The sequence below is a fragment of the Botrytis fragariae genome (genome assembly GCF_013461495.1).
Source record: "Botrytis fragariae strain BVB16 chromosome Unknown tig00000186, whole genome shotgun sequence".
In the NCBI taxonomy this organism is placed as follows: Eukaryota; Fungi; Ascomycota; class Leotiomycetes; order Helotiales; family Sclerotiniaceae; genus Botrytis; species Botrytis fragariae.
The window spans coordinates 213252-237623 of record NW_023501000.1 but is presented as its reverse complement, the minus strand read 5'-3'; the positions used below and the strand labels follow the sequence as shown (position 1 = coordinate 237623).

The 24372-nt window shown below is 43.1% G+C and overlaps 10 protein-coding genes across 10 annotated transcripts; 5 read left to right on the top strand and 5 right to left on the bottom strand.

Moving 5' to 3' along the window:
- Positions 1-2952: 2952 nt before the first annotated feature.
- Bfra_010088 (putative abc protein) lies at positions 2953-4388 on the bottom strand (the record flags this gene model as incomplete). The annotated part of the gene is made up of 4 exons (XM_037340422.1): positions 2953-3115; positions 3145-3410; positions 3468-3899; positions 4254-4388. 4 exons carry the CDS (start codon positions 4386-4388, stop codon positions 2953-2955), a joined length of 996 nt encoding a protein of 331 aa, XP_037188890.1.
- Positions 4389-5055: 667 nt separating this feature from the next.
- Positions 5056-5617, top strand: Bfra_010087 (uncharacterized protein; the record flags this gene model as incomplete). Its single annotated transcript, XM_037340421.1, has 3 exons — positions 5056-5360; positions 5414-5504; positions 5573-5617. Coding segments are annotated over 3 exons (441 nt in total), but the record flags the coding sequence as incomplete, so codon positions are not given.
- Positions 5618-5631: 14 nt separating this feature from the next.
- Bfra_010086 (putative nacht and ankyrin domain protein) lies at positions 5632-7018 on the top strand (the record flags this gene model as incomplete). Its single annotated transcript, XM_037340420.1, has 3 exons — positions 5632-6239; positions 6294-6477; positions 6548-7018. The coding sequence occupies 3 exons, from the start codon at positions 5632-5634 to the stop codon at positions 7016-7018; spliced, it is 1263 nt and encodes a 420-aa protein (XP_037188888.1).
- Positions 7019-7518: 500 nt separating this feature from the next.
- Positions 7519-8943, bottom strand: Bfra_010085 (uncharacterized protein; the record flags this gene model as incomplete). The annotated part of the gene is made up of 5 exons (XM_037340419.1): positions 7519-7569; positions 7618-8030; positions 8266-8352; positions 8405-8867; positions 8914-8943. 5 exons carry the CDS (start codon positions 8941-8943, stop codon positions 7519-7521), a joined length of 1044 nt encoding a protein of 347 aa, XP_037188887.1.
- Positions 8944-10610: 1667 nt separating this feature from the next.
- On the bottom strand, positions 10611-11322 carry Bfra_010084 (uncharacterized protein; the record flags this gene model as incomplete). The annotated part of the gene is made up of 4 exons (XM_037340418.1): positions 10611-10744; positions 10805-10920; positions 10975-11008; positions 11061-11322. 4 exons carry the CDS (start codon positions 11320-11322, stop codon positions 10611-10613), a joined length of 546 nt encoding a protein of 181 aa, XP_037188886.1.
- A 1590-nt stretch (positions 11323-12912) lies between these two features.
- On the top strand, positions 12913-14799 carry Bfra_010083 (putative afln vera monooxygenase protein; the record flags this gene model as incomplete). The annotated part of the gene is made up of 7 exons (XM_037340417.1): positions 12913-13041; positions 13091-13225; positions 13307-13512; positions 13659-13742; positions 13793-13904; positions 13944-14261; positions 14329-14799. 7 exons carry the CDS (start codon positions 12913-12915, stop codon positions 14797-14799), a joined length of 1455 nt encoding a protein of 484 aa, XP_037188885.1.
- Positions 14800-15520: 721 nt separating this feature from the next.
- On the top strand, positions 15521-17364 carry Bfra_010082 (putative snf5 smarcb1 ini1 protein; the record flags this gene model as incomplete). The annotated part of the gene is made up of 2 exons (XM_037340416.1): positions 15521-17206; positions 17260-17364. The coding sequence occupies 2 exons, from the start codon at positions 15521-15523 to the stop codon at positions 17362-17364; spliced, it is 1791 nt and encodes a 596-aa protein (XP_037188884.1).
- A 767-nt stretch (positions 17365-18131) lies between these two features.
- On the bottom strand, positions 18132-19583 carry Bfra_010081 (uncharacterized protein; the record flags this gene model as incomplete). The annotated part of the gene is made up of 1 exon (XM_037340415.1): positions 18132-19583. One exon carries the CDS (start codon positions 19581-19583, stop codon positions 18132-18134), a length of 1452 nt encoding a protein of 483 aa, XP_037188883.1.
- Positions 19584-21198: 1615 nt separating this feature from the next.
- Bfra_010080 (putative 26s proteasome complex ubiquitin receptor subunit rpn13 protein) lies at positions 21199-22677 on the bottom strand (the record flags this gene model as incomplete). The annotated part of the gene is made up of 4 exons (XM_037340414.1): positions 21199-21736; positions 21938-22445; positions 22497-22566; positions 22627-22677. The coding sequence occupies 4 exons, from the start codon at positions 22675-22677 to the stop codon at positions 21199-21201; spliced, it is 1167 nt and encodes a 388-aa protein (XP_037188882.1).
- Positions 22678-23018: 341 nt separating this feature from the next.
- On the top strand, positions 23019-24211 carry Bfra_010079 (putative 60s ribosomal protein l6 protein). Its single transcript, XM_037340413.1, has 3 exons — positions 23019-23165; positions 23410-23745; positions 23803-24211. Exons 1-3 carry the CDS (start codon positions 23052-23054, stop codon positions 23953-23955), a joined length of 603 nt encoding a protein of 200 aa, XP_037188881.1. The 5' UTR covers positions 23019-23051; the 3' UTR covers positions 23956-24211.
- Positions 24212-24372: the final 161 nt, after the last annotated feature.

Below are 24372 nucleotides of genomic sequence, written 5' to 3'. Positions count from 1 at the left end.
CCAGTTCTTACGAAACCCCCTTCGCCACCGGGTCATTAGGCCTGATGTGGAATATCTGGAATATTCTCAAACTTCACGCTCAAACTTTGATAAGTGATCTGAACGAACCAACTGGATAGTTGATGATGATGATGGTGATGATGATAAAAATAACCTTGGAAATTGCATCGTTGCAGTAGTTGGTGGATTGTTGGAAAAAGAAAATATTATGAAAATGGTTGATATTCCTTACTCCGGCATTTATTCCTCGTTTGTGAACATTAAATCTTCTCATGAGAGATTGAATAAACTTTACGATCATCAACATCATCAGCATCATCAACATCATCAACACAACCATCCCATTCATTCTCCAAAAGAAAGAACGAAATGAAACGAAACCTAACCTACCGGTACCTACCAAGCCGTTCCCCCTCCCACGCCTCCACGTAACACGTCAAACGGCATTCTGCATTCATTCCGCATACTTCGTAGACTTTGTCGATTCCACATCTCTGCATAGAAACCCCCCAAAGATCTAGAAGCCTCTGCTTTTCCACGCCCCATATTTTCTCTCCTCCTCCATCCAGTCTGCAAGTTCCCCGTTATGTTTATTTTTCTCATGACGAGTCCATCAGACTTGCACCAGTTAGAATTCTAGACCTGCCTTTCTGAGTTTTGCTTGGTCAATCGGTATGGAGAACAACACATACATACAGAGTATCTGCAGGGAATTCTCCATCTGAGTTCTCTGTTCTGTTTGCGTACGCGGTATGGAGTTTCTATGGAGTTTCTATGGAGTTTCTATGGATGGATGGGTGAATAGATGGATGGAGCGACAAATGTATGGTCTGGAATCCTCCAGAGAATCTGTACATGCAATGCGGAAACACTTCATTCAATCAATCAATCATCCATCCATTCATTCGTTCACATTCCCACTTATAAGTACTCCGTAATACATTACTCATTCATCTACTAGGTATAACATGTAACAAACATACATCACGAGATTCCCACACACAAATTCGGTTTCAATCCTGAAACGGAGCTGCTACAGTCCAGAGTCTACCGGTATACTCTTACGGGGTAGCCGAGTACGGATGGATGGGGAGATAGATACACACAGATGATATATGGAGTACTGGTACGTGCGAATGGATTGATACATCAACACAACACACATACGATATACTACGAGGATGCAGTAAGGAAAATAACATAACTCGGTGTTGCCGGTTTCTGTTTTTGTTTTTGCGGCAATTGACATTGAAATGGGAACTGATAGTCGGGTTTTCCTTATATCTTGTATCCTTACATTAATCCCATACATTCTCAAACTCCTGCGCTCCTCTCTCATCAATCCTACAGGTATTCTTCCACACCATGCCTTACCAACCCAACACACACAACACGCACAACACAACACAATACAACACCCCGTTAAATAAATAAAAATCAGATCAGCACACACCTACCCGTGCTCTGTACATCAAACCATCCCATACAATCACATTTACATCCCATCACATAATATCATATCTTTATCCCTCTCCCCTCCCCTTCCCCCCCTCCCTCTCATCGCATCGCATCGTGTGCTCCGTTATCATGTCATCTCACCATACCATGCCATACCAGTATCAGATTTACATCATATATCAGAAATTCCATATCAAACATTATGATAAATGAAGATCCTCCTTTTCTGTCCCCTGAGGTTATTCTTACAATTACATTCACACTTACCTACCCCTCACGCTTTCCAAACACCGTTTTTCCCTCACCCCCGTCCATCTACCTAGGTATCTCCTCCTTCTAACCCTCGGGGAAAATATCGCTTACCTAAGGTTATGGTTAATTGACCTAGCTCCTGGGTATTGTACCGATGTCAATGTCATCACGATCATCATCCTCCTTCTACCCATCCAACATCTCAAACCTCAGATCTCAAACCCCAAACCCCATTCATCCACCCATCCACCACAAATCACAAACCATAAAAAAATCCCATCTCCCATCTCGAGCTCCCACAACCTACTAGAAAAAAATAAAATATCCTCGGCCCCCCTCGTCTAGACCACCACTCTAGCTTTCCATCTAGCTTTCCATACATACCTACTACCTACCTACCTAGATATACTTCCTCAATTCACTTCGTACATTTAAGTTCACTACAATACGATATCAACACAATATCCAATAATCCATACCATACCTAGTAATTACCCCTCCTTCCTCTCCCTCTCTCCCCCTCTTTTGCTCCAAGAAGAAAAAAGCCAAAAAATAAAAACTCAAATTGATGCATAGTTTCCTTGCTTTAATACTATCCTCGAGTAGAGGAGAGTAACCTCGAATAGATTAGATTGAGTTGGATTAGATTAAATAGAAACAATAAGTTTGATTAGAAACATGTTCTAGTTTTATTTCGAAAGATTTGGATGGGATATATATATATATGTGATACATGTATGTATGTATGTATGTATGTATGTATGTATGTATGTATGTATGTATGTATGTATGTATGTATGTATGTATGTATGTATGTATGTATGTATGTATGTATGTATGTATGTATGTATGTATGTATGTATGTATGTATGTATGTATGTATGTATGTATGTATGTATGTATGTATGTATGTATGTATGTATGTATGTATGTATGTATGTATACTTGGTGAATACGTCGGTAGTAAGTAAGTAGGTGGTAGATAGATACACACGTACGTACGTACGTAGCAGTGTGCTATCGAGTCATGAATTCTCTTTCCTCTCATCGATTCTGAGTATCTGAATATGAGACGGTGGATCACATCAGCCAGCTGCAAGATGAAAGAAATATCATTTCATTTCATGTTATTACATATCCACCCGGCCAATCTCATCGAAATCTGGAATCAAAAATTTCAGTGATGATTTATCCATCTATCTGTCCATCTATCTATATATCACTTTACTAAATAAATAATTTTTACCTCTTCCTCTGCATCTTCCTCTCCATCTTCCTCTCCACCCCCACCTTCCTCGGTACCCTCGCCATCCAATAAAGCCCCAACGCGCCCCCAACATTCACACCACTATACACCCACGAAATCGCCAGATCTCTCCCGCGATGCGCGTAAAACACGCCTACGCTTACTAACAACATATTTGTATTTCCTACCGGACAAATATCGCAGGTTGTGAAACTTCCTGGGGTGAGTAGATGGGCGGCGGAGGTCTGTAGATAGGATGAGAGATATGGGGCGCAGGTGAGAGGGGAGGAGGGACGATGTGGAGGAGCTCGTGGGAGGCGCAGGTGATGTTTACTCCTGAGATACCGGTGGAGAGGAGGGAGGAAGCGAGGTAGGTGACGGGGGTGCTGCGGTACACGAACGTCCTGAATTTGGGGAGCGAGGTGATTGGTGCTAGGATTCTGGTTTGGGGGTTCTTTCGTCAGTGCTGTTGTTTTGTTCATGGAGTGGGAGTGGGAGGGATGCCGTGTACTTGTCTGCAAAAGATCAGAGATGAGGTGTAGAGAAGTGCAGAGATATTAACGCCGGTGGCGGGATCGGGCATCATGGTCCCCAGCATTTGTGAAAAGGGTGAGGAGAAGAGGAAGAATGACACGTGGATTAGAGACATTAATGTTCCCCTCGAGCTTAGAGATCTAGTCGTAAGAGTATACCTGCATATCTTAATTGGATAGTACCACGTTACAAACTGGATGGCAGCGAGGAAAAATATACCGGGGAGCTCGGCGATCATATTTGATAGGACGAATACGATCCAGGAGTATGTTCGCGAGGAGCGTTCGCGTGCCTCGTAGAGGGTGCGACTATCCATGAAATGGGATAGGGTTATTTGTACGAGATTTCCGTGAAGGGTGAGAAGGAGGAAGGTGGAGAAGATTTGGTTCTGGACTCCTTGAATACTTGTCTGTGAGTTGTGGAATCAGAATCCATTGATGCGTCCCTGGAATTTATTAGTGACTGAAGTGAAGTCTCACAATGGATTGATACTTACTGCTCCAAGGGTTATGAAAAACTTGGAATATAAATAGGCTGGAGTTCGCCAGTCAAGCTCAAAGTTCCTTTTAGTTACGATGTACAACTGGTCGAGGAAAGATGTCGCAAATTCGTTCGACGAAGATTCATTACCTAGATCATGTGAATAGGAAAGTTCACGCTTCATCTTGACCAGGTCTTTCCTGATGAGTTTTCTTTCCTCCGAGGTACTCCAAATATCAGTCCAAGAGACAGCTGACTTGTCGACAACTTCGAGTAATCACACCGCGGGATTTTCGTCAACTCCACATTCTCGAGATCCATGACGTTGGAAGTAATCAATCAAGGTTCGCGAATGCTGTCCAAGTTCTCCAAGATATGCAGGTTTTCCTTCGTGGAGAACTAGAAGCCGGTCGAACATCTCGAATAATATTCCGGATGGTTGATGAATGGTATGGAAAATTCAAAGTTGCTTCAGTATACCTAGGTAAGCAAAGCAATCCCGTAGGCCGACGATTGGTCCTAACTGGCAGTAGGTTTCACCAAAAAAGAAAGATGAATCACTTTGCAGGGTGCATCTAACAGGTAGTCCTGTCATATATGCAGTTATCCCATTTATCCCAACACTACCGAGGTCCCTATTGTAACCCGAAATTGAATAAATGTTCTAACTTGAACAAGTAATAATTTCTCCATCCAACAAACAAATGAACAAGAGAAAAAATATTTTCAAATTAAGTCATTAATACTTGACGAAGGTTAGCTCGTTCAAGCTTACTTCTATTCCATACCTCGATTCAGCCACTCTCCTGCGTTTAGGCTGGTTAAAGTTTGAAAGTATACACCTGCAACAAGTGCACAGGTGTAAGCTTACCAGCGAGAGCCTTTGTTATAGCCTTGTCAAGTTTTTATATGTACTCCTGTCTTGATGAGTTAAGCATATTCAGTTTTCTATATATATATTGGAGCATCAGTCCCTCTGTTAAAGCCAAGTCATTCTTCGGTCTACGCTTCATGATATCTGATACCATTGGAAACGTGCTGAATCTGTTCTCGCCGGTCCACAACACTTCCATTATTCTTCAGGGTCCTTCGTCATCTCTATCTTTGCTATCTTCCTTGGAAACTCCGACTTGGCCGTCAAGATCATCCAATGCTTACCTTTTTCTGGTGTCTTTGAACCAGTCCTCTATAACACATCAGATACTTTTATACCTCAGTATTCTTTCACTTCCTTTCTTGGCCTGCTATTTGAAAACATCGCAGTTGTCGTAGCTCAGTGCTCGGATACTGCTCCTATTAGAGAACCTCTTACTGTTCCTTACATGATTCCATTCTTCGGGCGAACAGTTGACTCGACTATTAACATTCAAAAGTTCTTCCATGGGTTGAAGTAAGTTCAATGATCCTTTCATTAAAATCAACATGCTCACTCATGTGTCTAAGCGACCAAACTGTCTATGGGGCCAAGATATTTGGGTACAAGGTTTTCTTTATCCAAGGCCCTGAGATGATCTTAGCTCTCTGGAAAATCAAAGTCTGGAAGGTTAAATTCGTATTATAATAATTTAATAATGTTATTATAATGCGAATTTAACCTTCCAGACAAAGAAACAATCACAGCGCCAGTTTATCAAGTATGAGTCTTGAACAAAATATTTCGAATGAACCCAAAAGCTGTACAAGCTTATGTTTTGGACGAATCGGGTCTCAACGCAAAGACTCATCCACAAAGCAATATATCAACCCATAATCGCGTCGACTTTATCACTCATGTTGGGTTTCTGCGATTACTGACTAGAGATGGACTTTCTGGACTCTATAGACGATGTTCATTAGAGTTCTCCTACAAAATTCAAGTTCTTGGAATTGGGCAGGAATGGGCCGAGCATACTGATATCATGAAATTCTGGGAGTTGCCATTGATAGCGTCGATGAACAGGGCCATAGCAGGTCCACTCCTCGAAGCCATAAATCCCGATTTCACTGAAGATTTTCTCGAGTTCCTTCCATATGCTTACCAACTTGTGAAATCTTTCCCTCCTTGGTTGATCCCTAGGGCTTATAGTATTCGCAAAAAGCTTGTTGCCACCGTGAAATCATGGCACAGTATCGCAAGATCTCAGTTCGAAGATCATTATGTTGATGCTGATGGTGATGCTGATCCATGGCGGGGCTCACGATGCATACGAGAGCGGCAGGATTACCTATCCAAGGTAGACGATTGGGACTACGATTCAATGGCTGTATCGGATTTTGGTCTCTTATGGGGGTAGGTCAAATCCACCTTACCTTCAACAACAGACATAACTGACTGTTTTATCAGCGCAAGCATCAATGTGCACAAGGCAGCAGTATGGGCTGTCATAGAAATATTCAAAGATCCAGCTTTGCTTTCCCGTGTTCGGAAAGAACTACAAGGAGCTTCTTTTGATCCTGAATCTCTTGCATCACCCCATTTTATTCATAAACTAATTCAGATTCCGCTATTACAATCGATTTATGCAGAAGTCAATTCGCCTGCATGTAGAAGTTTAACACGTTCTCTATAGCCATCATTCACCGGTGTATGTGAATCAGTGGATTTTTCCTAAAAAGACTCCTATTCTGGTACCTTGTGGCCCGGCACATCATGATGCCAAAGTGTGGAACACGAGAAATGGCGAGTTCCCACTGGATACTTTCTGGGCGGATCGGTTCTTACTATACCCAGAGGACGCTGTGAGCGGACCTATGATCACAACCCCGTCATCTAATGGCGTTTCACAATTCATGTCATCTTCCCATCAAAAGAATTCCTCGAAGCCCATCTACTGCGAGTCCGTTATGCGGAGTTCTTTCATCGGGTACGGCGTAGGAGAGAGAACTTGTCCGGGACGTATCTTGGCTAAACGTGAGATCATCGCAGTTTTTGCAAGAATTGTGCAACAATATGACATTGAGCTGTTGACAGAAGAAAAGCATTTCAAACATAGTATGGCATTTTATAGATTTGGTACTCAAGCCCCAAAGAACAAGATACCTCTTAGAATTAAGAGAAGAGGACGTTAAATGGGTAGGAAAATTCGCATAGAAGATCTCTGAGGAGCCACGCTACTGTCACTTACTATTTGTACATTAGACCATGAGTCTACGGGGAGGTTAGGCTGATTTTTGCTACAAGTTTTCTGATAGAAAATGATAAACTTGATCGAGTCGGTCAAAATAGAATAACTTAAAGTTGATATGCCATGTCATCGCTCCAACATTGAAATTTCTTCATGGTTGACCTGAAAAGTGGACAATTGGCTGGAACCTTTGTATATTGCGCTGGAGTTGAATGTAGCTCACCGCAAAATTCATGGAAAACTTCTTAATGTGGTTCTCATTTCTGACTGTGCTATGTATACAATAACAAAAAGACTAACGCGGCGACAAAGTGGCATGAGTATCTAGAAGACCACCTCCAAATATACTGCTGAATGGGACCAAAAGTTTCTGCGTTCTATATTTTTCATTTTGAATCTCGCCGATCATCTTCTCATACACTCCTTTGATAACCTTAACTAAATCTAGACCATATCACGATCTGTAAAGGGTGGATGTGACTCTTGCATTCCAGCCTATTTCTCATTAACCACTAGTCACAAGTTCAAGGAAGTCTTATTTACCCTTTCACTCGTGGTCCAGATCTTATGCTGAACCGTAATGCTCTGCTGTTGTTCATTCAAAGGCCATCCATCTTCTTCCTGTTCCACGGGGCTTTTGATGACTTGGCTTACCCTCAATGCGCTGCTCCTTCCGTTAATGAAGGTTCTGATACCCGTTATTATACCTCTCTCGATTACTGGCAGCGCCATCATCCCATGCATTTCATGACATGCACTTGCGGAATCAATAGCACCGCTCGCCTCGCTAGTGCGTCTCGTTCGCCACTTTTTGGGAGTTGCGATCAGCCGCAATAATACTTTTGTTCTACTGAAAATCTTGCTGCTGTATACGGGAGGCTGGGGTCCCATTACTTTCTGGTTGCGAGAGACAAACAAAGCACGGAAGGCAGTACCGGTGATCAAAATTAGACCGACTTCGCCAGCGACAATAAGCCATTAGACTTCCCATGCGCTGTCAAAGCTAGATTTGGCGCGAAGGCCTGAGACACGAATGATGGTCAAAACGATCATGTCAATTGTGAGGCAGAGTGAGAAACCGAGAGCGATCTTCTGTGTCTAGCGAATTTTGATATGCCAAATCAAGCGGACAGGAATTACAAGAACTGAAAATTTAGTACTTAAAGTATGTGGTTAGAATATTTTTCTTACTGATAAGGTCTGAAAAGATATCTAGGGCCATTTGAGAGACTGCATAGTTGATAACAACTTGCGCCTTGGCTCCTTGGCCACATTGTACTGTATTCAGTAAATCAGCAAGTATCCTAGAGGTGGCAGCAAGGGGACTCACAAGCTTGAGGATTGTTGTAATGCGGGCAAGTCAAAATGTATATCGCCATTCCATATCCCGCAATTATCAAGTTAAGCACAAAAACCACCCACCAATAGCGAGTCATACTCTTGATTCTATCAATCAATTTATTGAAGGAGAAAAGAAAGCTAAACGTGACGCTCACTATTGCGCCCCAAGCACACATCAGGCTTATTGTCGAACGCTTCGAATAATCATAAACGCGCTGAACAAAACCCTTGGGAAGTTGGGTGTGTATCTCAGATGTTCCCAGTATCAAGGCTTCGGTCATAAAGAGGTTGTCAATATAATTGAAAAGGAGACCAATTGATGCTGTGATGCAGAGGATGCCGACTATAATGAGAGCATCGTCTATGGCAAACTGTTTTTGAATCCGAATGCGTATGTAGAATCGAATGAGAGCAGCAGTGATTGCGAGTGTGTAGAGTGCTAGGGTTGACGCCTTTTCCATCAGCTTGTGTTCAGTTCAGACGAAGGGGTAAACTTACGAACAACTCTTGCTTATGGACCCGTCTCATATGATCAAATTGCGATAGACCCATCTCGAAAGCCGTCGTTCAAAGCCTTGAAACTGTCAGAGGAGTTGCTAAAATATTGGCTTCTCAGATCTTCAGAGACCTTTACGTTATGTGAGTAGGATGATGGGAGAATATGGACATAACTGATGCTCACATTTTCCTTCCTGTTGGCATCACCAAAACGCCATACGTTATGGAGTCTACATTGGCTCTTCATATTTTGCATCAAAGCCAAATCTATGTCCACTCTAAGTGTGTTAGGGGCTGACGGTCGTCACCGAGTACTAACGATAAAATGACCGTTGTGGCGACTCAGACCATCTATCATATCTTGGTACATAGAAAAGAGTGTGCAGCAAGTACCTAGAGATTTCTTCATTTTTCATGTACCCCGTTGCACGCTAACAGGATAATTTTATCCAAACTCTCCTCCTCCAGTCTTGTCTATGAGCCACGCTGCAGGTCTGCAGTGAAGATAGTTCTGGAAACAATCCATGACTCCACCTCACTGACAATTTTCTGACACCCACCAACTTTTTGGTCAAACCAGGCATTAGTTCGTGTATGCACTCTGCAACACACTTGCTTTATCAGTTCTCACTCATTAATACTTCAAAATCAATACGTCCAGATCAGTTCTCTTGTTTTACACACCAGAAACTTTTTAGGCTACCTAGGTAGGTAAGCTAAAGTTCATCTTAATAAAAAAGTGAATATAATCACAGGTACATTTACGCCTCATTAGCGCGTCCAAATAGGTATAAATTTCGAGGCACTTGACATGAGTTGTTAATATCTTAAGTGTCGAAACACTAAAGAAATTTTTGTGATGGGTGTAGTGTCGTTGGCAGAAAAATACTTCTTCTATACCCCTACCAAGAAATTGCTTTTCTGCTCATTTTTCCGTCAAAGAATGAGGTGTGTCTACCCCAATAAAGAATAATTATAAGTGCCACACTAGAGTGCTAAATGGCTATACTAACGTTCAAAACCGATCAGCCGCGAACTTCGAACGCATAACCGTAGTAGCTGGCTCGACTTTTCAACAATCAGCAAGCAATCTGAATTTTGCGAGGGAAGAATTGGATGTTCAGCTGAGTTGGGGTATCAGCACAAATGAGCACAATGTGTTCCATGGCTATGGGCTGAAGTGGTTAACTCGGCGATACCCCCGTTCTTTGGAGCTCATTGAGAATGCCATGATGAGGACACTTAAAGTCAGGAAGTCGTGACGATGAATAGCAATCTTCAATCTTGACGGGTAGTTGGTAAAATCAATGTAGATGAGATGGCTATTAGTAGAGGAAAATGAAGACCATGAATCACAACGCTGTGCTTATGTGTTACCGGAAATTCTTTATGTGTAAACATCGAGTATTTTGCTTATGTTCAAAACTTTCCATGTATGTTTGTATAGTTTTTATTCACAACCATTGACCTCACAGGTGGATATCACTCTTTAATTGAAGCTGGTGATGTCAAGTTAGAATAGAGTACATATGGCACACATAAAACATATGCTCAATTTCGCGACGTAGTTGAATTGTGCCATAACTACCTAATGGAAATAATCGATGTGACAAGTTCTCTTTATGACTCTGAGCTATGTTCTTGGGTTACCTCCAACTCTATTTCGAGTGTGTGCTTGCTGAGTTTCTGCTCCCTTTTCAAAGGAGATTCAACACTAGAATGGCAAAAATGGCTCCACCAGCCTGAAGTCTAGATTGGGGTTGCTGATTCTCTGCCCCAGCGGACAGTGAGGTAGTGGCATCAGTTGAATTTGCAACCAAAGAAGTGGTAGCTAATCAAAATAAGTTGTTGCACGTCGTAAATATCAGAAATCTGTATTGGGTGGTCTTACATGGACTTGCGCTCGCTGTTCTGGCACCTGTGGTGGGAATGACGCTCGAAGCAGAGGGAGCCCCACTACTAGATGAGGGACAAGATGGAAGTGTACTGGCGATGGAGATCCCCACCCTGTGAATGTCTATGAGTAAGAATTCCTTGTAAAGTGGAAGTGTGTGCACTTACCCCGAGCACAAATTCACCGCAAACGAGATGACCGCTACGCAGCATGTTAGAAATTTTGCCACTTAAAGAATCATTGAATATGTTACATGCAATTAAAATCGGCTGTATTGCATTTGGACAACGAACAGCAACCAACGTTTTGAGAGAATGAACTGTCAGCGCAGATTCAGCTAATATCGGTCTGGTCGCACTGTGTCGGCAAACTAAATAGACAGCTTTGCTGTCAACAATGTCAGTAACGGATGGCGTATGGCGGACAGGAGGATAACTTACAGCGCAAGAGGGCAGTTGAGCGGAAACTAAAGAGACAGTGCTCAACCATGCAAAAGTTCGTTGTGTAACCTCCATGGTGGATTTTTGTGAGTTTTGACTTGTCTCGAAATTTCTTCTGGGAAACGAATGTCTGATAGAATATTGAGAGGCACAACTGAACATGGAGCTCACTCGAAGTCAAGGTGCTTTCAAATCTTTCCACCAGGGTAGCCCCCTAGCTACTTTTAGCCCTTATTCTGTATCCAACAGCCTCATATCTCTCTTGGTCCCACAATGATTGATATTCTAATCTTACACACCACCTTCGAAGTAAGGCGACGGCGTGGTATATTGACAAATTCTTGGAGGTTCGAAGCGGTGCACCACCAGACTTTGACGCTTGGTTATTATTTGTGCGAAAGAGGCCCAAAATTGAACAATCCAATAAACTGAGGCGGTATACGTGCCATTAGCCTTCTGCTGCAGTGCCTCAAAAGTCAGAATCTGCAGACGGATATTGCGCTATCAGGATTGGGGAGCTAGCGTCTTACCCACCATCTTTGCGGCACTAGAGTGGCACAATCTTCAAGAGGAAAGCCGCATGAGTGCTAATCAGACACAACACACGACTAGAGTAACCGTGCACAGCTGTTCGCCGGTTCCAAAAATCACACCAAATACAGTCATTGTGCCCCATTTATAATAATAATTCTTCCGAAGATCAGTGTGGGTGAAGACAAGATTGAAAGTGACCTATCGGGATTCATCAGACGGTTCAAGGTTTCTTACGCGCATTAAGTTCATCCCAATTACGGGGTGACAAACGACCACTGTACAAAATCAAGGGGGCGGCACGGACCGGGATTATTGATATAAGGTCAATTAAAAACAACTAGTTTTGCCTTTTAAATAAGTAAAAGCCGACTATGAAGTACCGGCACTAGCACTATAGCCTCACCGAGTTACTTATAGGATTGTCTTAATAGAAGTAACTGGTATTGCTGTGATGAGCTTGGATTAGGTTTAATAAGAGCTAAATTTATTCATCGAATAGATCAAAATTGAAAAGTTGATACGAGTTGAATGTTTATTCAGATTTGGTGATTGGTGAAAACATATGTCTCACGATCATGATAATAGTAATACTGATAATAGTGATTGGACTCTAGTAGTCAAGTAGTTGGACGTCGCGCCCCCTGTCGATCGATGCTGATAGGCGAATTCATAGGGCACGGGCCTCTGGGTTACTTTATAATACCTCAATAGACTTACCCCTCCATGATAAACAAATGCTTGGAAAGTACTGCTTTCCAATGAGTTTCCATGCATATCGAAATTGCATTTATATTTTGCCTACCTCCGTAGGTGATCCAATCTTGAATCGCTATATTTTGTAGCAGTTGGTGATTGATATCTCGCCATCGTCGTCGAGAATGGAATACTTATTCACAGCACCAACAATCTCACTCGGCTGCTCACTTATATTGCTGCTCCCCTTTAAAGCCTTTTCAAGCATATGTACCAATCTCACTTCTTGTGCGTTGTGTCATGTGGCGTTGAGGCGGTAGTGAACTCTTGGTTCGACGTACCATCATTTGATATCTCGACAATTAGAATCAAATATTTACAAACAACAAACAAACATACAAACAGTAAATCTTCAACAACTTGACTATTCACGCCATCATGGATGTTTTCCAGACCAAGCCAATCTTTACAGCTGTCTCAGTCGTAGGAGTAACTTTGCTGGGCTATTTCTTCACACGACTCTATGCAGCGCGGATGCTCATGGTGAAGCTTCAGAAGCAAGGCTGCGTCAGTTTTCCAACCCTTCTTTATGAACGCCAACTAACAACATTTGCAGCCCGTAGCACCCGGACATTCCTTCCTCTTTGGCCACCTTCTTCTACTTGGAAAGATGTTCAGGCGCCTGCCAAAAGATGCTCACTACCAATATATGTTCGGCGAGATCTACCGCGACCATTTTGAGTCTACAGGCGTATATTAGCTGGATCTCTGGCCCATGACTGGACTCTTCATGTGCATCCACTCTCCCACGACTGCAATCTCTGTAACGCAGACAAATACTCTAATCGCTGCGCGCAAAGTTGACCTTTTGGCACGCTTTTTCAAGCCAATTGCAGGAGGCCCCTGTCTTTTCGATATGCCCGAAGAATCATGGAGACCGTGGCGCGCTGTATTTAATAAGGCGTTTAATAATGATTATTTCCAGAAGCTGGTCCCGGGGATGGTCAAGCAGATTGAAGTTTATAAGGATATTTTAAGGTATATCATTGATTCCTTCCCTCATTGTCATCTAATATCCGCCTCTATTTATTTGGCTCGCTGAATGCTTTGTAGTCTCTGATGTAATCTTTCATGTTTCAACCCTTCCCTGGTTCCAAATTGCTAATTATTTGATATTGTGATAGAGAGCACGCCGAAAAGGGCGATATGTTCTATCTGGATACCACGACTCTGCGCTTCACTATGGATCTAATTGGCAAGACAATCATGTGCGTCTCTTTCTCCTCATTTTATTACCGAGCGAGGCTAAACTGATTAGGAACACCGAATTTCATGCTCAACGCGGGTACAATGTTCTTGCAGACTCTATGATCAGCCAAATTCGCTGGCATGAGCCTGCTGCAGCTATCGACCCCTTCAGCCGTATAAATGTAGCACGATGATATATGGAATGGTCTAACGGAAGAAAGATGGATGCATATATCATTGCAGAGCTAGATAGAAGATATGCAGAATACAAAGCCGACTCCAAGGATTCGCGTAGCAAAGCTATTATCGATCTCATCTTACGAGCAGAAATCGCCCCCGAAGCCGATGTCAAGCCTGAAAAACTAGACCCTGACTTCAAGGCGTTCGCGATTAGGCAAATACGCTTATTTGTTTTCTCGGGTCATGACTCACTCAGTAGCACAATCTGCTATGTCTACCATTTACTCTCGAAAAATGTCGAGGCGATGCAAAAAGTCAGAGAAGAACATGATCTTGTCTTTGGAAAACAGATCGATGGAGTAAGCGAACTTTTGAAAACCAAACCACATCTCGCAAATGATTTGCCTTACACCAGCTGTCATCAAGGAAACGCTTCGGCTTTTTCCCGCCGCATCAAGCTCCAGACAAGGATATCTAGGTGTTACTCTTTATGATGAGCAGGGCACTGCATGTCCTACTAAACACGCAGTCTGCTTCATTGATCATGTAGGCATGCACCGCGCGCCGAGGTACTGGGTTAGACCTGAAGAATTTCTTCCAGAACGATGGCTGGTAGACCCAGGTCATGAGCTATACCCCGTGAAAGGTGCATGGAGACCATTTGAATACGGCCCAAGAAATTGCATTGCCCAGGGACTAGTCATGACGGAGTTGAGGGTTTTGTTGGCCTGTACTGTACGAGAATTTGTGTTTGAGGACGCATATGAAGAATGGGATAGGTCTCATAAGAAGAAAGGTCCACAAACTCATAGAGGAGAGAGAGCATATCAGATCGAAGAAGCTGCAGCACATCCGAGTGTCCATTATCCTTGTCGAGTGAGGATGATGAATGTTTGACATTAGAATTGGGTTGAATAAGGGGTGGCGTGAGGCATTGATGTATTCGGTAATCGGTAAGGACGACGGTTAGCAATAAAGTAGACAAGTTAAGTTGACTGCAAAGTTATTCATAAACAACAATATCTATATGCCTAGCAATCTCAACGAGATGCTTGATATCTTCATGGTACCAGCCATGATCAAAACCTATAGCTTTCTATGGGTGCTTAGATAACTTTCAAAACGCAACACGACCAAGTTTATGGTAAATTCCAGCTCTTCAAATATGTAGGATAAATATGTGCTGTGCAAGCAGTACCCTCCAACAGAATCATGATGGGTAAAATATTGAAGTATTGTTTCTCATGACATAACACTCAAATGGCAATCAGAACCAAGAAAATAGAAATGGATGAGGTGAATTCGTGTGAGCATGGACGCTAACCGAGTCGGGACTAGCCGGATCTCCAAGACTTTAGGTCCAGAGTGCTTGTGGTTACAAACTGACAATAGGATATTCTCGCGACGCGTTTTGAAATATACTAGGTAGTCAACGATCTGTCGAAAACACCATATAATACTTCGAGACTGCGCAATTCCTATGGTTATGATCGCCTAAATGAACAGTCTGTTTTGAGACGCTTTTGAGCTGTTTTCAAAATTCGTATCATTCTTTCGCAAGGTCCAAGAAACGATTGACTGAATTAGTACTTCCTACATTCGATAATCCCACATCAAGATGACGACTCGCAATCCCCCTCAATCTTTCATTTCGAGTTATGCTCCGCGATTACGCACATATGCCAATTCGTTGCTTACCCCAGTCATACAGCCAACAGCAGCTGTCGCGACACCACTCGGTAGAACAACGAAAAGAGGAACCACGGCAATAAATTATGCAGAGGATGGATATGAATTCGAGGAGGACGATGATGATGAAAACAAGAGAAGGCCTACAGGTTTAAGAAGTTTACGAAGGGAAGATATTGGACAGGCAAAACAAGACCCCGCAGAAAAGGTTGGCAAAGAAGCTACTGCGCCAGTAGAAATTCAAGGTATTTGGAGAGATTGGATGGGCAAGCAACGGCCAGGAAAAACCGACATGCAAAACTATGCCCAAATCGCATTACCTTTAACGTTAATCCCGATTCGAATCGACCTTGATATCCCTTCCTTCACACCCCCTGCGCCTTTACCCGTGCCTGTAAACATTCAAGTATCTTACCCTTCGATTGATACTTCCTTACCGGCGTATAAACCACAAGAGACGACAGTCCCATATCGCCTGAAGGATGTATTTCTGTGGAATTTGCACGAGACATTGACAACCACCGATCAATTCGCGCAAACCATGGTACAAGATCTGGACTTGCCGAACAGAGGACAAATGGCAGCCGAAATCAGTAAGCAAATCCGTACACAGCTTGAAGAATATGCAGGTGTGGCTCTTCATCCACTCTTTCATTCGCAACAGACTGCAACGGCGAACGGCACTGTGACCACCATCAAACAAGGGCCATCGTCTCGAGATGCTTCAAGTACACCTGCAGCAAGTGGAAATGCGACTCCCATGCGAAATGTTATTGGCCAATCTAATGGCTATTCGACTCCTGCTAAAGCTCCCACTTCACAGTCGCAAGAGATCACTGCCACTGCAACCTCAATACCTCCAGAATCCGATGAATATAATCCCGATGATATGTACCGGTGCATCATTAATTTGAATATCAATCTCTCCAATCATCTCTATACAGACAGGTTTGAATGGTCATTACTACACCCTCCAGGAACCGCTGAAATATTCGCAAAACAAACCTGCGCAGATCTTGGTTTACCTGGTGAATGGGTCCCAGCCATGACACATGCGATTTATGAAGCTGTTTTGAGATTAAAAAAGGAAGCATGTGAAAGTGGTGGTTTGGTTGGAGGTTATGGAGGGGAAATACCCAATGATGCTGTGCATGGTAAGGATGCCGGATGGAGATATGATAATGAGCACCTAGCAGATGAGTGGGAACCCAAGGTTGAGATCTTGTCAAAGGAGGAAATTGAGAAGCGAGAGGGTGATAGAGAAAGACAAATTAGGCGGATGAGAAGAGAAACTGCTAGATTCTCTTCCAATTCCGGGATGGCTGGTGGTCTTCCAACCCCGGGTGAGAACAGAGGATACTTTGATGAACCACCTGCAGAAGAACGTATGGGTCGTGGTGAGAGAAGTAAGAAGAAGAGACGCTTCAGAAGTCTTAGTCCATTGGGGAGATCTGGAACACCCGGTGGAAGAGGAACACCTGACACTGGTGGCATTACTGGGTATGGTGGAGGTGGCAGTCTTACCGAGTTTGAACGGAATAGTTGGAGATGCTCACACTGTAAAGTCTGGGGGACATCGGTTTGGTGTGTGAGGGATGGACCGTTCGGACCAAGAGTAAGTCATTTTCATGTCTTGATTTTAATATTTATCACTAACACAATTCTCAGACCCTTTGTAATAATTGTGGCTTCCTATTCGAGAAAGACCGCAAGCTACCTCGATGGGCCAAGGATCTTCATAGACAAGACATTCGCTCAAGTGATTACAGATAAAGATATTTCTAGTCTATTCTTTCAATCGCCATATGAGAAATTTCTACTTTGATTTTCATGAATTTTGGGAAGCTTTTTTGCTAGGAGTCTGAAACAGGGGGCTTTATATCACGCAGCGATGTGGTAATATGGATCACAAATGATTTACTTCTGGTTTGCACATTGACAAGTGTTTGATTAAGGATGGAAAAGTCGGTTTCATAAAGCAATGACTTTTCGAGAAGAAACTTTTGTACAATAGAGAGCTTAGGCCAATTAATGAAGTTTGATCAAGAATATGTGTATGAAAGTTTTTATTGGACGGATGTTGTGAATGAATGTCTTGCAGTATCTTTATTAAACATTCTTGAAAACCTTCTTAGAGAGTAGTATACTATCTCGAAGAGCACCACCACATACACCTCTGACTATGATTGTAGCTTTCATTATTACATTAGTATCTTTTTGTGATGACATGAGAAAACGACCAACCCCTGATAAACCCGGAGCGAGGAGCCAGAGAGAGCATTCTAATAAAACCAAACTTTCGACCCCCATCCTGTCATTACAATCGATAACCCAACCTTTGCACAAAGGGATTAAATCAAAACTAGCCACAGCTCCATTCTCAGTCAACAAACCTCCATTTCCAATCACCCCACCCCATCATCGAATGTTCCGCATGCATTAGTAACATCGAAACAGAAAGTTCATGAGTATCTCAAACTCCCCATCTACTGAATTTGGCACGAGTTCGTTCATACATATCCTTTCCATCCACCAGATATCTACATATCCATCTTCGTTTTCTTATTCACCTCTTCGTCGTGTTGACTAACGCTAGACTCTCTAGCTCTCTTGCCAAAATCCTTTGAGGGACCAGCAGGGAAAATACCCATCTGCGGTTTTGTTCTTCCTTCTTGTGCTTTGGGCTGTTGTTGGATGGAAGCTTGTAATGGCATACTCCAGTGTGGATGGGCTTGTCCTCGTACACTCCCATTTCCATCTCCATTTGTCTGGAATGGTTCCTGTGGGCTTGGAAATTCTTGTTCCTGCGCCGCTAACTCATTCTGTATCTGTCTCTGTGTCACAAGAGCTTGTTCGCGAGCTTGGATAATACTATCGACCGTCTGAGCGTTTCTTTGCACAGTTGACTCCATGCTTGCTGTTCCATTCTTCGGTCCTTGTCCTTGTCCTTGTCCCTGTCCTTGAGCCTGCGCGGTAGCTTGAGACTGGATATGAGCCTGTGCCAACATTCTCTGAGCTTGCGTCTGTGCCGTCAATGCGTCCCCTTTGACCTTTTGACCCCAGATCTTGACGGCTTCCTCTCCTAGAATATTATGCTTTCCATTGATTGTCACAGCAGCGCTAACTTCAACTTTGATCCCTCTAGGAATTCCGTCAGCATCACCCATTGGAATACCGCGTGATCCTTCAGACGCAGAATGCAGAGATTTGAGGATTGCATCTGTGATTTTTTGGACTTGTGGGGCAGGGTGGAAAGTGATTATGTTGTCATCGCCGGTGATAGTCAAGGGAGAATTGATACTGAGACTGAGACAGGTGGATTCATAACCGGTCTCCTCCTCCTCTGCTTCTTCCTGCTCTGGTTGTTGAGTGGAGACTCGTGGTTGCTCGCTGGTTGGGGCGGCAGGAGCAAAGGTATTTGGCCTTCCATTCTTCATACTGAGTTGTGTGGGGGGCATGCTGAAAAGTTGTTGGAATGCAGGTTCCATTTGTCCACCATTTAGTCTCATCGCGGTCGGGCTCGGGTTGGGAATATCTCCTGGCAGCATGTGTACTGGTTGAAATGTTTGCAACTGGCCAACATGCTGCTGTTGCATTCGTTGCTGCTGTGCTTGATTTCGCTGCATTTGTTGCTGAGCTGCATACTGCTGCTGTTGTAATTGTTGCTGTGCTCGATATTGCTCCGTTTGATGATACTGTCTCTGTAAATTTTGAGCTTGCTGTTGTTCGATTCGATGTTGATGCAGCATATTGATTCCCATCTGCTGTTGCATCAGGGTGTTCCCTGGTCTGAAATTAGGATTATTGGCGCCGTCTTGTTGCTGCATCTGTGGACTCGATCTAATTCTAGGGTTATTGACTCTAGAGCCTGTATTCTGACCACCAAGGGAATCCCTAGGTGTAGCACGACCACTGGTTTGGTTAGAAGTGATTCCCAATCCTTGAGGTAAGCCTTGGTGGTTGATTGGAGGAGAATCACCCGAGCCTGGCATGATGAAAACTTGAGAATGATTGATTTGATTCAAGAGATTGTCGGATAGAGTATGGCAAAATGTGATGGTAAGGAAAGTTTGTTGTAAAATCAACTGTATTGGTTGGGTTGTAGATTGGACAAAATTGATCTCGAACTTTAAATACTTAAATATTGGTTGTGGGAGAATAATAGAAAATTTGAGAACAGTCTCTGAGACGCTAAGCTAATGAAAACCCTGTTTTGCCTCCGAGGTGAGAGGTACTGACCTGTATTGATTTTATATTCACTATCATAAACTTCACTCGAAGCCTTTCTAGATGATAGTGGTGAGCAGGTAATAAAGAAAGGTACAGTGAATGTCTGAATCTTTATAGGGATGGAAGAACTTTGGAACTACCATTCATTCTTTTGAAAATGAGAAATAAAAATACAAATATCTATCTCTCAATAATAGAAGGTGATTTCTTCCAGATCGTCAAAGTTGAATTTCTAATAACACAAAGAAGAGTATCTATTCACCGGGCTAATGAAAGAAATGAGTAGCATGACTGACCTCTAATAATTGAACAAATGACTTCGATCGAATGATACAGAGACAGAAGTATGAATGTTGAACACTTGAATAGGTTGGTGGGATTTCTCAAAAGTCAAGTGAAAGAGACTAGAAGCATGAACTGTCTGTAAACAGTCCTTCAACGACGGAAGAGAAGGTATCTAATCAAGATAGTAGTATATAGAATTTCAACTACATGAAATTTACATCATAGCTTAGCCAGTTTCCACGAGATATGACAGTATGTGCCAAGTTCTGCTTTCATATATCAACATCGAGTCATCAACACCATTGGTGAGACAGGGAACAGGGAGTGTTTGAATCTAAGACTCCAAAACTGACACATAGAAGATAGTTATGACTATAGAAAAAGCACTAGGGCTATCTACGAAAAAGCAGCTGGTGGCACTAGATATCTGCATGATCTGGTATAGCTTCATGAATAGAATACTGAAGGGGAATGTTGAAATATAATGCCATAGTGGTCAGGTGAAGATGATGGTAGTTTGGAGAATGTTACGAGAACCTGATCTAGGCAGCTTCATGAGAACAGTAAGTAATGAAATAGATGTGAGAACATGCTTCAGGCTACACTCAGAACTGAACTAGACAATGACCAAAAGTCTTGGTGGTAATGAGTGGAGGGCATTGCTATTAACGTGCCCAGAAAGAAATAATCATTGTTAGAAATAGAAACAACAGTGCCTGTGAGCAGTGGTGTATACAAAAGTGAGAAAAGCAGTATGACAGAAGACAAACAAAGCACATCCACTTGAACAATCAGTATGATGGTGTTTGACCAGCTTCAAATCATAATCAATGACATTTCTTTACCAGCTATCAAACGCGTCAGTGCTAGCTGACGCACTTGCTTATTTGATGGGAGACACACCGAAGAATCATTGCTTCATCTTGAACCTTGACCTAGCATCTTCTCAAGCAGCATTTCTCACTCATAAAAACTGTGTTTTGGTCGTAACATATCATGAATTGGTATCATCTTCTAGGCCACCTCATCATCACATCTATCCCTTGTATCTTACAAATCCCTCCGAGGAAAAAAGATCTACGCTCAAGTAGCTCATTTCTTCTCTACCGACTTCTTAACACCCTCGACAAATGCCTCGACTGCCTCGCCACCTCCTAGTGGAACACTTCCTCCCTTTACTAAACCGTTATTCTTTAACTCAACTCCCAACGCATCCGCAATACTAGGCAAGCCACCGTCTCGAATCGCCATAGTCAGACTTCCTAAGCTCTGATGAAATTGTGGACTTCGAACTACTCTCTTCAATACCGACTTCTTCTGGTCCAAGCTCAAAGCCTCCATGGCAGCGTTTGCAGTCGCGGAAGTTGCGTCGGCCATTCCTTCGAGGGACGATGCGGATTCTTGTGCAAGTTGTAGGATAGTTGGTGGAAGATAGCTAAGGAGATTATCCACTTGAGCTGGGGTTGCAGCGTCGATCGATGGAATGGTTACCGTATTTGGTAAAAGGTCCGGTAAAGTAGTGTACATTTGAGTTTGGGATTGTTGTTGCATGCCAGCTCCCCCAGGACCCTTCAATGAATTGAGAAAGTTTTGAACAACTGAGGCAGCATCTGATGGCCCTGAACCAGCACTACTCACATAGTCAGCGCAAGGTTCTTTTTGAAGGCTAAAACAGATGGTTTCGTAAATTTTAGAATTCATGCGCAACATAGCTGTCTAGAAGTACAAGAACAATACGGTATGATTATTGTTGAATCTTCCAATGTACCAACCAAACGCCTCGTGTGTAAATGCTTGGGTACTTTGCAAAAATTGGATGAGAATAACCTACGCTCTTCCACCATCAGCTCCGGCCTCCCTTGAGCTAGCTCCTTCTTCCCTAACATCTCCACCAGTTGCACCTGCACCTGCACCTGCACCTCCACTTCCACCTTGGTGTTCGGATGAATCACCATGACCCTCAACGTCCTCCATCGTTTCGTCTTGGTCGTCATTTCCTCCGTCATCTCCTCTGACTTGTGCGATTTCCTGTTCGACATCGACTTCATCTCCTTGTAACAATGAATTCACAATTTGTCCAATCTTCAAGTCCCTGGGACTAAACCAACTTGCATCTCCATTTCGCGCTTGTGGTTTTGATTGCATCCAGAAAAGATATCTTTGGGAAGAGGATGAAAATTTAAGAACGAATATGCGGCCATTGGTTTTTGCGGTTGGTTCAGTGGTTTGATTGGAATCATAAGGTTGGAAAATGGCGTCGGTTGGTGGTAAAAGTAGATCCATGTTATCCTCATCATCCATACGTTTGCTTCTTTCTCGCCATTGGAAATGAATTAAATCTTCATAGCAGTCAGTTAAATCCTATCTCCAGGGATACCTAAATGACCTACCATCTTCGGACCAAAGGTAGATATAACCTGGAGTTGCTTCAGGCTTAACTTTGTGAGGTGTACTTGATGTCTGGTAGAAGTAGAGATGTTAGTTTGACATTTGAATGCAGAAAGATATGAATAAACTCACATCGATTTCACACTTCCCCGCCTTAAAAGTAATAATTGGTGAAATAGACATCTTGTTGGTTTTGATAAGCTGTTTGGTGACAGGTATCTTGTTGAACAGGATAGCTTTAATGCGTAATGAAGTATGGGAAGCTTCACTCTAGGCGGCCGGAGCTTCGCAATGAAAGTGTCCGGGTGGGTCTACCAATTATGACGCTAAAAGGGCTGTCACTATTTTGGCCGGAATTAAGAGGCACACTTTTTCCAAACTTAGATAATCACACAATCACATGATACACAAATCATTAAGCGAATTGAAATTCCAAGTGTAGTGCCGCAGGTTTTAGCCCTGCTTGAATTTCTGTATTGGAAGAACATCTCGACTTTTACGCCAACGACCAGCGACAAAATTTACGACAACTACCCACCAACGGTTCCTTCTTCAAGATGTCGGCAACAGAAGCTACCCAGAAGAAGACCTTCGGAAAATCGACCCGGGTCGTTTCCAACGAGAAGGCACAAAAGTACTACCCGGCAGAGGATGTCTCCGCTCCAAGAAAGGTAAATACAAGAGGACCCTTTTTTTGAAAGCGATGGCAGAGTGTTGGTTGGAATATCGTCAAATTTGGAAAATAAAGAGGCGCGGGATTCAAATATATGGGACTTTGCGATTACAATTGCAATCGGCAGACATATATTTGATTTTGATATCAACCAGATCGCCATTATATTACATCACTGCATCGCATTTTAAGGCATTGTTTTATGGTTGAAAGAACCTCATCACTAACAATCAATTCTGCAGGTCCGCAAGTCCATCAGACCATCTAAAGTTAGACCATCCCTCGAACCTGGAAAAGTCCTGATCCTCCTCGCCGGTCGTTTCCGTGGCAAGCGTGTCGTTCTCTTGAAGGCACTCGACCAAGGTGTTCTCCTCGTCACTGGCCCATTCAAGGTCAACGGTGTCCCAATCCGCAGAGTCAACGCCCGTTACGTTATCGCCACCTCTACCAAGATCGATTTGGAGGGTATCGACTCAGCAAAGATTGAGGAGCTCTCAAACCCAAAGTACTTTGCTAGAGAGAAGTCAGAGAAGAAGGCATCAGAAGAGGCTTTCTTCAAGCAAGGCGAGAAGCCAGAGGTAAGATCTTGTGCTGGATATATGTCACAATTGCACAAATTTAACAAATCACAACAGAAGAAGCAACCATCCTCCAGCCGCGCAGCAGACCAAAAGACCATCGATAAGGCCATCCTTTCCAGCCTCAAAAAGACCCCAGAACTCGCCAGCTACCTCGGTAGCTCTTTCAGCCTTCGCAAGGGTGATAAGCCACACGCAATGGTATTTTAAATATGTGTTGTGGAGATTGGGGGGAATGGGTACATTTGGGCGCGGATGTGGGAAAATTCTACAGTCGATTTGACGAGTCGCTTCTTGCATCTTGACCTCTGAATGGGCATGGGTCGTCTCATTGTGAAGGGCGCTATGTAATCTGATTTGCAATGATGAAGAAAACCACAAAGCAATGATATCTTTTTTTACGCGGATGATTGTGAGATATGTGATTTCAGGATGATCTTAGACAGGTGGAAAGTATGGATGGGGGTGTGGTAGACTTGCATTTCAAAGGATAATTCTGTGACGACATCAGCCAGCCGACATGTGTCCATGTGAAAGTCGCGGGGCGCACTGCCCGAGTGCAATCCAATTCATTTCGTGGAATTACTAAGGGTGGGTAAAGATAAGTAAGGCCAAGCCACGTTTTCT

Excerpts from the sequence above, each read along its gene's own strand:
- Bfra_010079 (XM_037340413.1), top strand. The coding sequence starts at position 23,052 with ATGTCGGCAACAGAAGCTACCCAGAAGAAGACCTTCGGAAAATCGACC. Across the intron at positions 23,166-23,409 it reads ATGTCTCCGCTCCAAGAAAG|GTCCGCAAGTCCATCAGACC; the intron begins GTAAATACAAGA and ends TCAATTCTGCAG. Across the intron at positions 23,746-23,802 it reads AGCAAGGCGAGAAGCCAGAG|AAGAAGCAACCATCCTCCAG; the intron begins GTAAGATCTTGT and ends AAATCACAACAG.